Consider the following 12,456-nt stretch of genomic DNA (forward strand, 5'->3'; position numbering starts at 1 on the left):
GTCAAGAAGATGGCAGCCAAGTAATCAGGGCATCTACTTTAGAATATGCTTAGTCCTAGGTGTGGCTCTCAGCCTATAAGAGCTGGAGTTGGGACAAGGGTTTTTGTAACCAAGACTTCCATTTTCCAATTCAATCAAAGGGCCATAGTAGGCAAACTGCCCTCTGGCTGTTATCAGATTAGTCTTGTGTTCATCAATTATTCAACATTATTTATCTGTATGCGGTTCCTTCATTGGTTTCTGTAATACGCAATCTGACTTGGCATGGTCTCCCCTAATTATTTCCTTCATCTGTATATGGTCTCCCATACTGTATTTCCTTCAAAGAAAACGAGTACTGCCCTACTGAATTGAAATGATTTTTTCCCCTTCTAGGTAAAGTTGCCTTACAGAGGAATAGGCATCTCTGTTCCACTTCAACTTCTGATGACAGGCAGAAAAGAATTCTGCACATATTAAAGGTTGTTTGCTACGTATGCTTCAATCAATCTTTATGAACCATCTTCCAATATTACCGATGTGTTGGAATCACTGTTCTTTTTCTAGTTTGCTCTTGGTTGATAAACATTATTGGATCATGGGATTTGTCTGTGGCCTTTTATATACTTCCAAAACATGCATGTTTTAGATTTATCAGTGGTATTTGTGCACTTCCTAGGAGCATTTTACCTAGTTTGTAGGTATTACTATGTGCATCTTGTACCCTTTATAGAGGACTCCAGTCACTTGTTCATTTTCTACACCAGTTTTTTCAAACATAAATCTGTTATAGGCAGGCTTTTTATGGTTCATTGACACATAGTAATTTTCCTCTAGAAATACTGTGGTACGCCTACGGCCATCTTGCTACGTGTCACGAGTCTCTTGAAACTGCGGTAATTCTGCAGTGTTGAACATATGGGATCTACCAGACATTTTGTTCTGTTCTGTCCTGCTTTCGCTATCTATAAGTCTTCCTCTTCACTGTGTTAAAGTTGGTGTTGGCAATGGCCCTAGTAAGTCCACGTGTTGTGAATGACAGACACATGGAATTTGCTAGAATGATGAACATGGAGTCATAGATGGCTTTTATTCATGGTAGCATGATTTGTGGAGGATTTTAATAATCCAAAATAAAAGGGTCATATTAAGACTTAAATTTTTAATTAAATTATCTGCAGCTTGTGGGCTCTATATTGTATATTGTTAGAATTAGGGTTTCTCATTCATTGGGCTAACCCTAACCAGGGTGCCATATAATTAGGGATACATGGGCCTCATGGGCCTAGCCACATGGGCCTGCATTACACATACTCTAACATATATTCCTCAGGCATGTTTGCCTAGAGCACATTCTATTTGGGTGACAACTTTTGGCAATTGATTCTTTGTTTCATGTTATTTGTTTGAAGCACTCTGTTTCATATTCTTCATTTGAGTGAAACTGGTTTAACAGTTTTATTTAATTTTATTGCTTCAAAGAAGGATAAGTAGAGGTGGTGTGGCCTATCATACTGGTGCAGTCACAAGAGAATAATCTGTAGTTGTATCTTAATCAGAATTGCATGTGTGCATCACTATCATGTGCATGCCCTCTGTTTGTACAACTTTTGCTCGTCTGTCTGCGTCTTTTATAACAGCTTCCTGTTTCCCTACACAGAAAAAGAATTTTGTACTGATGGTGGAGTTACATAAATGGTTACAAAAACTTGGAAAGGAAAATGGAAAAATAATGGACAGGAAGACATTGATTCGTACTTTGAATAATCTTCAACAAGAGGGTAGCTGTAAGTGTATCAAAATTAATGTCCCAATTGTTACAAACTACACAGGAAGTCGTTCCATTGATGTAGTACTGAATCCTTCTGTCAAGGTCGTGTCACCGGAACTCATTGATCAAATTAGGAACAGACTAAGGAATTTTGATTCTCAAAGTCGTTCAGGTGCAGCAGCTAAATTGAACAAAAATCAGCATATGGCTGCCATACATGGACTGAGGATTCAGCGCAGAGCCAAAGTTAAAAAAACACCAGTATCAGAAGCTATATATGCCAATGGATTCATAGGTGCAAAGATGATTCGGGCAAAGCTGTTGCATAAATTTCTGTGGGAATATGTTAGCGGCTTGCCAAATTGGTGCAACCTATTTTATTGTGCGAAAGAAGGGCAGCATGGCAACAAGTTTGATCAATCATGTCAGTTGTTTTCAGTCACAGAAGCTATTGAAAAAATGCCTCTTGAACTCTTTCTTCAAGTTGTGGGATCTCCAAAGGTGGACATCACTATAACTAAGTGTTCTGGGAGAACACTTTCAGAGATTCCTATCAGCCAATACAATTTACTCATGGACGCTCATGCCAAGGGCCGTCTCTCACGCTTAATAAATATTTTAGATAAGCTCAAGGTAATATTTGGCTTTAACATTTCAATTAATATTGTGAGAATCTCCAATCAAGTGGGTTCTTAAAGCTAACATTACGAAACTTTTTTTTTGGTTGTTGATATTTGCTCGATACACATTTTATTATCGCAATTATTGTTCATATACATATACATACTTTATTGTAGCAATTCTTTTTGATATTTAATGCAAGTTAGCTTGATGCTATCTCGACTGCGAGAACAGTGACCATTTGTTTTTGTGTTTGCTAGTTGATTGAACTTGTAAACAAACATGTAGAGGATTCTGATGTGCGTCCAAGGGCTGTCACTACATATTCACTGGAGATCAGGCCTTACATTGAAGAACCTACACCAAGAGTTATTCCATCATCACATGTCAGTGTTAACCATCATCCAAAATTTCGGCATGATTTTGTGCTTTCAAAGCTGGAGTCTGTCGATGCTTACTGGGAAACGTTAAAGTACTGCTATCTAACAGCAGGATTGGCTGATCAAAATGCCTTTCCTGGCAACTGTGTACCTGAGGTTTGTCATCTGTGCTACGCACCTTCGTACTTTATCTTTACATTGTTATAAAAGAGGGAACTGGGGGGGGGGGTGCGTTCTACACTCACCCCCTATGAAACATTCTTTAATTGGTTTATATTTAGGTGATTGATTTTTTAAGGAGAATACATATGTAAGTTCCTACTTCACAGAGGTGATAGGCCAATCCTATGTATTCATGTATATTATTTTTAGATTTCAGTTTTTTTTTTAGTTTGTAACTTCAAATATCATTGTTTACTTTATTTGTATCCACCACAATGTGTTTATCTTTTATTATTATAGTTTTCTTGAACACATTCTTGTTTTATCCCTTCATACACTCAGAAAGCATGTTATTATGGGTATTATTATGCTAAACTGCTTAATGGTTTTTTTCCTACCTTTGTTTCATTCTCTTGTTATAAATTCTTCTGTCCTATAAGATCATTTCTGCTAAAAAACGTGCATGTTGTATTTGGATGAGCATAGTTGACTTGCGTTCATATGTATGGCTTCAATACCATATGTGGCTGCTGTTGATATTTAGTTTTCCACTTTTATTCATGATTGTATGCTGCCGTAGCTGCCCCAATGTAGCTATTGAAACCCTAGTTGGCTAGTTGCATGTATCTTAATATACACTTCCTTGTTTGCACTTTGCAGTACATATTTTGACAATTTGACTACATGTATTATCAGCTGCAAACATGTTATTAGTTGCTGAAAAAAATTCCAATAGTTAATCACACTAAATTTTCGTGGGCTCAACATTGTCCTTGTAGGTTTCTTGTAGTTAATCCTGCTAAAAAATACCAATTTTAAGTGATATTGGTTGCCATTGTCTATTTGTTAGAATGCTAGCTTATTGAGATTTGTCGTGTCTTAGTTGTGAACTTGGCGGTTTTCATCTGTAATGTTCTTATATGATGCTGTCCATGTAGGTTTCTCGTGTACGGTCATGGAGTTCCCTAAGAGTAATGACTACTGAAAAACGTCTAGAATTACAAAAGCGCCTTATGAATGAAAGTGAGGAGAGACTTTCTTACAAAGTTTGCCGTATAATTGCAAAGGATTTGAATCTCTCCGTGCAGCAGGTATGTGTTTCATCCCATTTAGATTATTCTGTGGGTGATTTTTTTTTATCTTTTTATCTGAGTAGTATTTTTAATTTTGTACTATCTATATGGTTCCTGTTCAACATCACTGATTGGATGGATTTGTTTTGCTGATTAGGTGCTTTGTGCTACCTCCAAGAATAGACATCTTCATGAGCAAGCAAGCATTTCTGATACACAAAATCAGCAAAATAATAATAGTTCAACCTCTCGGAAAAGGAAAAGATCTGCTGATGAAATTGCCATGAAGTTTATTAAGCAAAAAGTTGAAGCTAGTGGATCATCCTCACAGAGATCAGCCAAATCTCTTCTGAATAAAGAAGTAACAGAGAGAATCTCTCCACCGTCCAGTGCCCAACCAGGACATTGTTGTCGAAATGGCAGCACTCCCACATATGACATTGGTACTCCCTTGCATACAAATGAGGATATGGAGAGCAGCCCACTGATCAGTCAATCTACCCTGTTAGTAAGTAAAAGATGCATGGGAAAGAAAAATTTCTTTTGGACATCTGAATCTGACAGGTATTCCTTGATTGACCATCCATTTTCTTATGGTCTAATGCTGATTAGAAGTTTTCCATGATGCCTGGGTCCTGATTTGTTTTTATTATTATTTCAGAAAATTGCTCATGATATACACTAGATACCGCACAATACGTGGAGCAAAAATATCCCGTGTAGGTTGGAACTCTATCTCTGATCTTCCAGCTTCACCAGCTGCATGCTGTAAAAGGATGTCAACCTTAAGAGCTAATACAAAAATAAGAATAGCTGTGAACCGAATCTGCAACATTCTTGCAATACGGTATAATAGGTACCTTGAAACAGAAAGGAGATCAAAAACGGAAGAATTACTTTCCCAAATAGCAATTTGCAGTTGTGAGAACTTTGAGAAATTCAACTGGGACGATTTCGATGATCCGAAAATAAGAAGTGCACTAGATGAAATCCTTGAATTCATTCGAGTTGGAAAAATGGGCCAGACCAAGCAGATCAGTCCAGAGAATGAAAGGAGAAATGATTCTATCATCGAGGAAATTCCAACTGAGCAGGTATGGACGGTCAGTATTGTCAGCCAATATATATCATCTAATATGATTTTTTTTTTGCCTTGGATAATCAGGTTGTGCAATGTGCAGCCAGCACAAGCACTGTAGTTCCAGAGACTGGATTCTGTGAACATCTCGAATCGTGTAGACCCAGTTCAGTCCATGCAAGCAAGGACATGGCAATTCCCTGCAGAGATCATGAAAACATCATTGAACTCAGTAAAGCTGAGATTACTAAAAGAGACACATGCAAATTATTGGCAATCGCCAATGCATTAGAGCTCCTGAAGGTTTTCTTTCTCAGCTCATCATTGGGTTCAGAAGCGCAAGCTGCACTAATAGCCACCTTTCAGCTTTATTCAGAGAGCGAAATTTTTACTGCCCTTTCCTTTTTGAGAGAGAAGAACTTCATGGTTAGTATGTGTATCTTATCCGTCAGTGTGTCAAATCTCTTTTGTTTATTTCTTTTTTTCATTATGCTCTAGATGTTTTGATGTGTAGTAGCTCCCCTTGTTAGAAATGCATCTGAAAATCAAATGTATTGATAATATTTAATGTCTTGCATACAAGATTGAGCCTTGTTACCTGAAAAACAAGATTGCTCTTTCCCCTCAACTTTTGCATGACCTATTTCTATAGGTAGCAGATTCGTAAGATTAAACATAAGATATATATCTGTAATGTGGTCCTATCACAAACCACCATTAGGAGATTATCTTCATACAACTTAGATGCACTAAGATATGCTTGCCACTGGTTGATGTCAATGTTGGATTCTCAGGTTGATATCCAGAACTATGTTAAGCCAGAGTATAAATGTTTGTGTTTACATTCGTGCATCGTTATCTTTGACTTTTAGAAACCCTTTTTTTGCAGGTTACTGGAAATGGAATGAAACCTGTAACCCTTTCTGGAAAATTCTTCTTTAATGCTTCTTATTCACCCTTCCCATTTGGTTCAGGGAAAAAAGCTTCTGAATTTTCGAAATGGCTTGTAGGGCAGCAAAAGAATATTGTGGACAGAACAGTTTATTTGCATCCAGATCTACACTGTGGGGAACTTGTTCACCTGTTTTCTCTAGTATTGTCAGGAGAGCTGCTTATTTCACCTTCCTTGCCAAGCGGAGGACTTGGTGAGGCTGATGAACCTACCAGCTTCAGTCCTTTAATTGAGGATACCAGTGAATTGGATTGCCGTACTCATAAACGGAAGGCTACAGAGTTGAAAAGCAGGAGTAAGAAACAGAAACCTTTGCCCAAGATAGATAGTGACTTCTGCTACCGTCGAGAGAAAGGTTTCCCCGGTATCCAAGTGGCTTTGACTCAAGAGAGGACTCAAGCATACAATCACATACAAATGTTACATCATAAAGATTGCCTTATGTTTACTTTAGATAGGGAAATGGGCTGCAAGAATGTTGACTGCCAGGTTGAAAGCAGTGACATCTTGTCAGATCAAAATGATCCGAGTTCATGTCGCTGTTTATTGTCTGCATCTCATTTGGAGAATTCTCATAGTGGATGGCCTTGGGATGCTATGAAAATATATGCCGAGCAGTTGCCATCAGCATCTTGTAATAAAAATGAACCATTCTTTCTTTCTTCTGATCTGTTCAGAAAGGCATTTTGTGTCATTCATCAAACTGGTGAACAAGGAGTTAATTTGAGGGAAATCTCACAGGCACTGCATCCACTTGGTACTCTTTGTTCTTGTGAACAAAAATTGGTGTAGTTCTTGTAGAAACTGCATTAAGCTACATATGTTTTGGTATGATTCATTTTGTTGTCCCTTGCAGGAATGCAATCCATCAGTTTGGTCGTCGATATTCTTGAGAGATTTCAGCTGGTCATGAAGGTAGATGCGTGAATGTGCACATAGTAGATAAGTTTATCTGCTTTTATTTTTCATCACTGTCTATGTATGCTTATTCTTAGTTCCCCATAAATTTTAACAGACAGATACTGGTATTACCTTTCCTTTTTTATTTTGATTGTCATCAACATTGTTTAATCTATACCTCCCTCTGGTTCAAGGTACTTGTTTTAGACTTTTTTTTTCTTGAACGACACAGGAGAGCTGTGTGTCATTTCATTAAGAAGAATAAAAAGAAGAGAGGGGGGGGGGGGGGGGGGGGGGGGGCTACAGGGGAGAGGTCAAAGACCAATCCTGAACCCCCCACCAGAATGTTACAAAGGGAGGGTCGATAGACCAATCCCGAAACCCCATACAGTACCAAAACTTGTTTTAGACTTGGGCACAAGAACTAAACAGTAGATGAATGCGCATCTGACAACCCTATTAATCATCTCAAGTGTCCATGCGGTGTAGTTAACTATGCAATTAAGGAAGGGTATGACTTTTTTTCTCAAAATTTCCTGGACCAAGTATTCTGGGGATTTTGAACATCAAGTATTTTCTTTATTCCACAATGAATACATATAGGAGCCTGAATTTGGTCAATGGCAGGTCAATGCATATGATGGCATGCAGATTGTTGACTCAATACATAAGCCAAAATATCATATAAGCACACTTGTCAAATACTGTCACTGCAACTGTTTGCGAGCCCCAGCTTCTGAAGTAGCATCGATTGAAGACACCAGAACTTTGCATGGAACCGTAAGGAAGCTTGGTGACGGGCACACCCTGACAATTCTTAATGTTCAAAGGAAGGCGAGTTCTCATTTGCGCAGCCAAAATCCTGGAGGTGATGATGAGTCATCTGCTTTGCACTTGGACAGTGGTTGCTGTCATGTTTGCAAAAGTCATATTTATCATCCAATATTACCATGGATAAATGGTGATGGCAGCATGAATGGAACTGTCTATGAAGGTTTAAGTCGTAGGATTATTGGATATGTCATGCAGTATCCAGGAATTTCGGAGGTATGTATTATATTTGTGTAGACCTGCTTATTTTGTGATATTGTTTGAATTAAAAATCTGATCATTTGCTTTGCTCGATGTGCATCAGGAGGACGTTATCCATCGGATGGAGGTACTGAATCCTCAGGTATGTTGGCTACATTATCATGTTTGCATTTTGTATTATATAATTGATTTTAAATTCCTTCTCTATGTTTTCCTTCTCCGTTCGTAGACATGCAGGACCTTGCTGGGAAAGCTGACAGCTGATAAACACCTCTATGTCCGGGTGTCCGATGAACCAGTGCCAGCTGCTCCCATCATGCTGCAGAGTCTTTTGAGGCAAGGTCACTACAAAGAACCCTCCAAGTCTGGAAGGCGGTACTTCGCTAATCCGATGAGTACCTCCATGCTGTAGGACGAGGCTTGTTCGGTTATTGCTAAAGCTTTTGACAGTAGCAATACTTTTCACAGTATAGCCATGCAGTAAGGAGACCTTTGATTCAGTAATCACTGTGTTCCAAATTATAAGGTGTTCTGGTTTTTTTGATACATAGGAGTAGCTCTTTAGGTGTAGCTATCTAAGCATAATGTATATATAGGTGGAACAGAGGAAGCACTATTTTATTTTTACTGTTAAACTATCTAAATATATTGGATTGTTGTTCTCTGGCTGAGTGCCGTACATCAGTTCGTGCCACCTCATCAGTGATTCAGTGGGTAGGGGACTATTGCCGAGCAGATGCGATGGCGCGTCTGGAGAAGGTGTAACACTTTGTGTCTAAACATCTTTTGTTGTTTTTGTTGCTATTTGTCAATCGTCCCATGCTAAGTATGCTATTGTCTTATAAGAAATTGGAACAACAGATTCTGTGGCATATTGTATAAAAAGATTGTAACACTAATGTTGAATTAGGTAGCCTTCTTGTGCTTGTGGTACTTACGTAGGACTAGAAATTGTAACGGGCCAAGAGGTCCTAAACGGCCTTCTTTATTCCAAACAAATAACAGACATTTGTCCAAAATTTTATTTTATTCCAAACAAATAACCGTTATCCATTCCGGTCTTCCCCCCCGAATGACCCAGTGACGACTGACCTTACGCATGTACTACGAAGTAAATTGAAACCCACCCGATCCGTTCTAAATATCCAAACGCGCAACGCGCCGGCGCCGCCCACGGGCGAGATGGCAACCGGCACTCGCACCGACCACCTCGCGGCGCGCCTGCTTTCCTTTCCGTCCACGACGACCCAGTCGTCGGTCATGCATCCATCCAGTGGCGCGGACGAAACAGCGAGCGCGCGCGACCGCATGACGTTGCGGTCCGTCGGGACGCCAACCGGAAAGCGACTGCATGCCCACCGCCCGGCCGGATCGCGCTCGCGCCGCCCCGGATGGACAAGTCTAGTCACTGGGCACGCGGGGGCAGGGCGCGCAGGGCAGCTTCCTTCGTCACCTGAAAATCAAATCCAAAAATTAGATCATGACTTCAATCATCCACACCAAATTATACTATTTATGCGATCGAGGCAAGCTTTCACTTGAGGCTCATTACCTAGGAGTATCATCGGGTGCTTTCAAAATGGTTTCTGAGCCTATGATGCATTAGGCACATACCATGCACCTATCTTGCACCGAAATTAACACTGTCTTCAAACAGATTGAAGTGAGATTCCATATGACACACATCATCTAGGAGTCCTATCGAGTGCGTGCAAATTTATTTCTAAACATATGGTATGTTCCATGGAAACCGTGCACCTATCTTGCAACAAGATTAGCAGTATCTCCAAACAGAACGAACCGAGCTTTCACTTGAGCCTCTTCACTAGGAGTACTGTTGGGTGCGTCTAAAATGGTTTCTTAACCTATGGTGCATTAGACGCAAACCATACACCTATCTTGCACCGAAACTAACACAACCTCCAAATAGACCAAAGCGAGATTCTATTTGACACATGTCATCTTGGAGTTGTATCGGGTGCGTTCAAATTGATGTCTGGGCATATGGTACGTTCCATATAAACCGTGCACCTATCTTGCATCAAGATTAGCACTATCTCCAAATGGACCAAACCGAGCTTCCACTTGAGCCTCTTCACCTAGGATTACCTTGGGTGCGTTCAAAATGGTTTCTTAGCCTATGGTGCATTTGGCACAAATCGTGCACCTATCTTGCATCGAAACTAAGACTATCTCCAAAAGGACCGAAGCGAGATTCCATATGACACGTCATCTAGGAGTTTCATCGCGTGCGTCTAAATTGATTTCCAAGCATATGGTACGTTCCACGCAAACCGTGCACCTATCTTGCTTCAAGATTAGCACTATCTCCAAATAGACCGAACCGAGCTTCCACTTGAGCCTCTTCACCTAGGAGTACCCTCAGGTGCGTCCAAAATGGTTTCTAGGCTCATGGTTCATTTGGCGCAAACCATGCACCTATGCTACACTGAAACTAACACTATCTCCAAATAGACCGAAGCGAGACTCCATATGACACAAGTTATCTAGGAATTTTATTGGGTGTGTCCAAACTGATTTCTGAGCATATGGTACATTCCATACAAATCGTACACTTATCTTGCATCAAGATTTGCACTATCTCTAAATGAACTAAACTGAGCTTCGATTTGAGCCTCTTCACCTAAGAGTACCATCGGGTGCGTCTGGTTTCTGAGCCTACTGTTCATTTGGTGGAAACCATGCACCAATGTTACATAGAAACAAACACTATCTCCAAATAGACCAAAGAGAGAATCCATATGAGACACATTATCTAGGAGTTCCATTGGATACGTCCAAATTGATTTCTGAGCATATGGTACGTCGATGCAAACCGTGTATCTATCTTGCATCAAAATTAGCATTATCGCCAATCAAATCAAACCGAGCTTCCACTTGAGCCTTGTTGGGTACCATAAAACGGGATACCCAGATTAAGGGGATAAAAAGCGGCAAAAAGGAGTAAGACGAATGCCCGACCCCTTCAGGCTCAGACGCAAGCTCCGTCTCGCCCGACCCCCCAGGGCTCGAGCACAAGCTCCGTCTCGCCCGAGCTCTGAGTCTCGGGCGCAATCTCCGCATTTACCAAAGCCCCAGCTTCGAGCGCAATCAGCGCCTCGCCCGAACCTCGGCCTTGGAGCTAGGCTTCCAGCACACGATGGTCGTACTCTCGATGTGACACGCACCATGCCTCCCACGCTGCAGCAGGGCATGAAAACTGTTGTTTCAACAACTCCAGTCACTGTGGAACCTTACCTCTTTCACTGTGGGACATTGCCTTACAGTAAAAGAAGTATAGGGAGGGTTAACCCCTGCCACTATGATCATATCTTGGCTGTCATTGTCTTACTATTGCAAGACATGCTGCAGTATCACCTACACAACCACCACGATTCAAACAGAGCTCGGCAACCCTCCACAGGAATGACCACACCATCAAGCCGTACCCCAAGGATGAGGTGGCCGATCTCCATAGGGCCTACACTGTCACTGCCATACTCACCAGAGATAATTCACAACCTTACACATGTAAAAGCCCTGCCACCCCTTGCGGCTATAAAAGGGGAGGCAGGGCACCTGCCAAAGACACGGCAACACACTCAGATCACAAGTGACACTCTCCACCATCACATTCAAGTAGTGCACTCCACTCCATTTTCTCCCCAAAGTCGAGACCTGGGACCTAGCCCTCTCTCGCAACTAGCTTGTACGTCCCTATTACAAGCACTTTCGGGTGCAAGGCATTACAGGCTCCGACCCTCTCACTGGACGTAGGGCATTCGAGGTCTGAACCAGTATAAATCCCCTGGGTTCTCTTGCATCACCATTCGGGCTTAGGAGGACATGCAGACTTATTACTTGTTAGTGCTTGGACCCCGAGTCCAGACACCGACAGTTGGCGTGCCAGGTAGGGGCCTTCTGCGTAACACTCTCCTTTCCTTGTGAGGGAAAGCCCGAATGGCAGACGGATTTCGCCCACTTCGCCTCAGCACCATCATGATGTTTGGGAGTTTGGAGTTCATATCTCTTGGCTCCGGCTATGACATGGTCCTCCTCCCACCTCGTGACGACGCTGAGCCTCGTCCTGAGCTGATCTCACCACAGCCTGTGCGTGGGAGGCGCTCGGGGCACCATGCAGGGGGAGCCCGGCGCGGGCGTCACAGGTCAAGGATCTCTGACCCCGCTGCCGAAGCCAGGACTCGTCCGACACTCCCCCCGCAGATTCCCCATCAGCTTGCCCATTCCTCTGGCCCACGCGGCACCAGAGGTAGGACCCGTGGAACATCAAGCTCTGCTCCACGGACCAACAGGGGAACGTCACGACCCCCTGTTCCGCCCCGGTCGAAGGGCAAAGGGTGACTCCCGCCTCCTCCTCAAAAGGAGGACCCGAGGACTTTGACTTCTCAGCGCCCTCCCACGTCGCCCAAAGCTGCGATGGGAGAGCCCGCGGAAACGTCTTGTGAGCTCCCTTTCGGGCTCAAAAGCGTAGCCGCCACCTATGCCTC

The 12,456-nt window shown here is 42.1% G+C and overlaps 2 protein-coding genes across 2 annotated transcripts; both read left to right on the top strand.

Moving 5' to 3' along the window:
• Positions 386-2,958, top strand: LOC110434836. The gene is made up of 3 exons (XM_021459582.1): positions 386-461; positions 1,640-2,383; positions 2,632-2,958. Exons 2-3 carry the CDS (start codon positions 1,658-1,660, stop codon positions 2,956-2,958), a joined length of 1,053 nt encoding a protein of 350 aa, XP_021315257.1. The 5' UTR covers positions 386-461; positions 1,640-1,657.
• On the top strand, positions 5,003-8,426 carry LOC8075715. The gene is made up of 7 exons (XM_021459583.1): positions 5,003-5,080; positions 5,152-5,490; positions 5,954-6,773; positions 6,873-6,931; positions 7,544-7,963; positions 8,052-8,090; positions 8,178-8,426. Exons 1-7 carry the CDS (start codon positions 5,003-5,005, stop codon positions 8,358-8,360), a joined length of 1,938 nt encoding a protein of 645 aa, XP_021315258.1. The 3' UTR covers positions 8,361-8,426.

The sequence above is a fragment of the Sorghum bicolor genome, chromosome 4 (genome assembly GCF_000003195.3).
Source record: "Sorghum bicolor cultivar BTx623 chromosome 4, Sorghum_bicolor_NCBIv3, whole genome shotgun sequence".
Classification (NCBI taxonomy): domain Eukaryota; kingdom Viridiplantae; phylum Streptophyta; class Magnoliopsida; order Poales; family Poaceae; genus Sorghum; species Sorghum bicolor.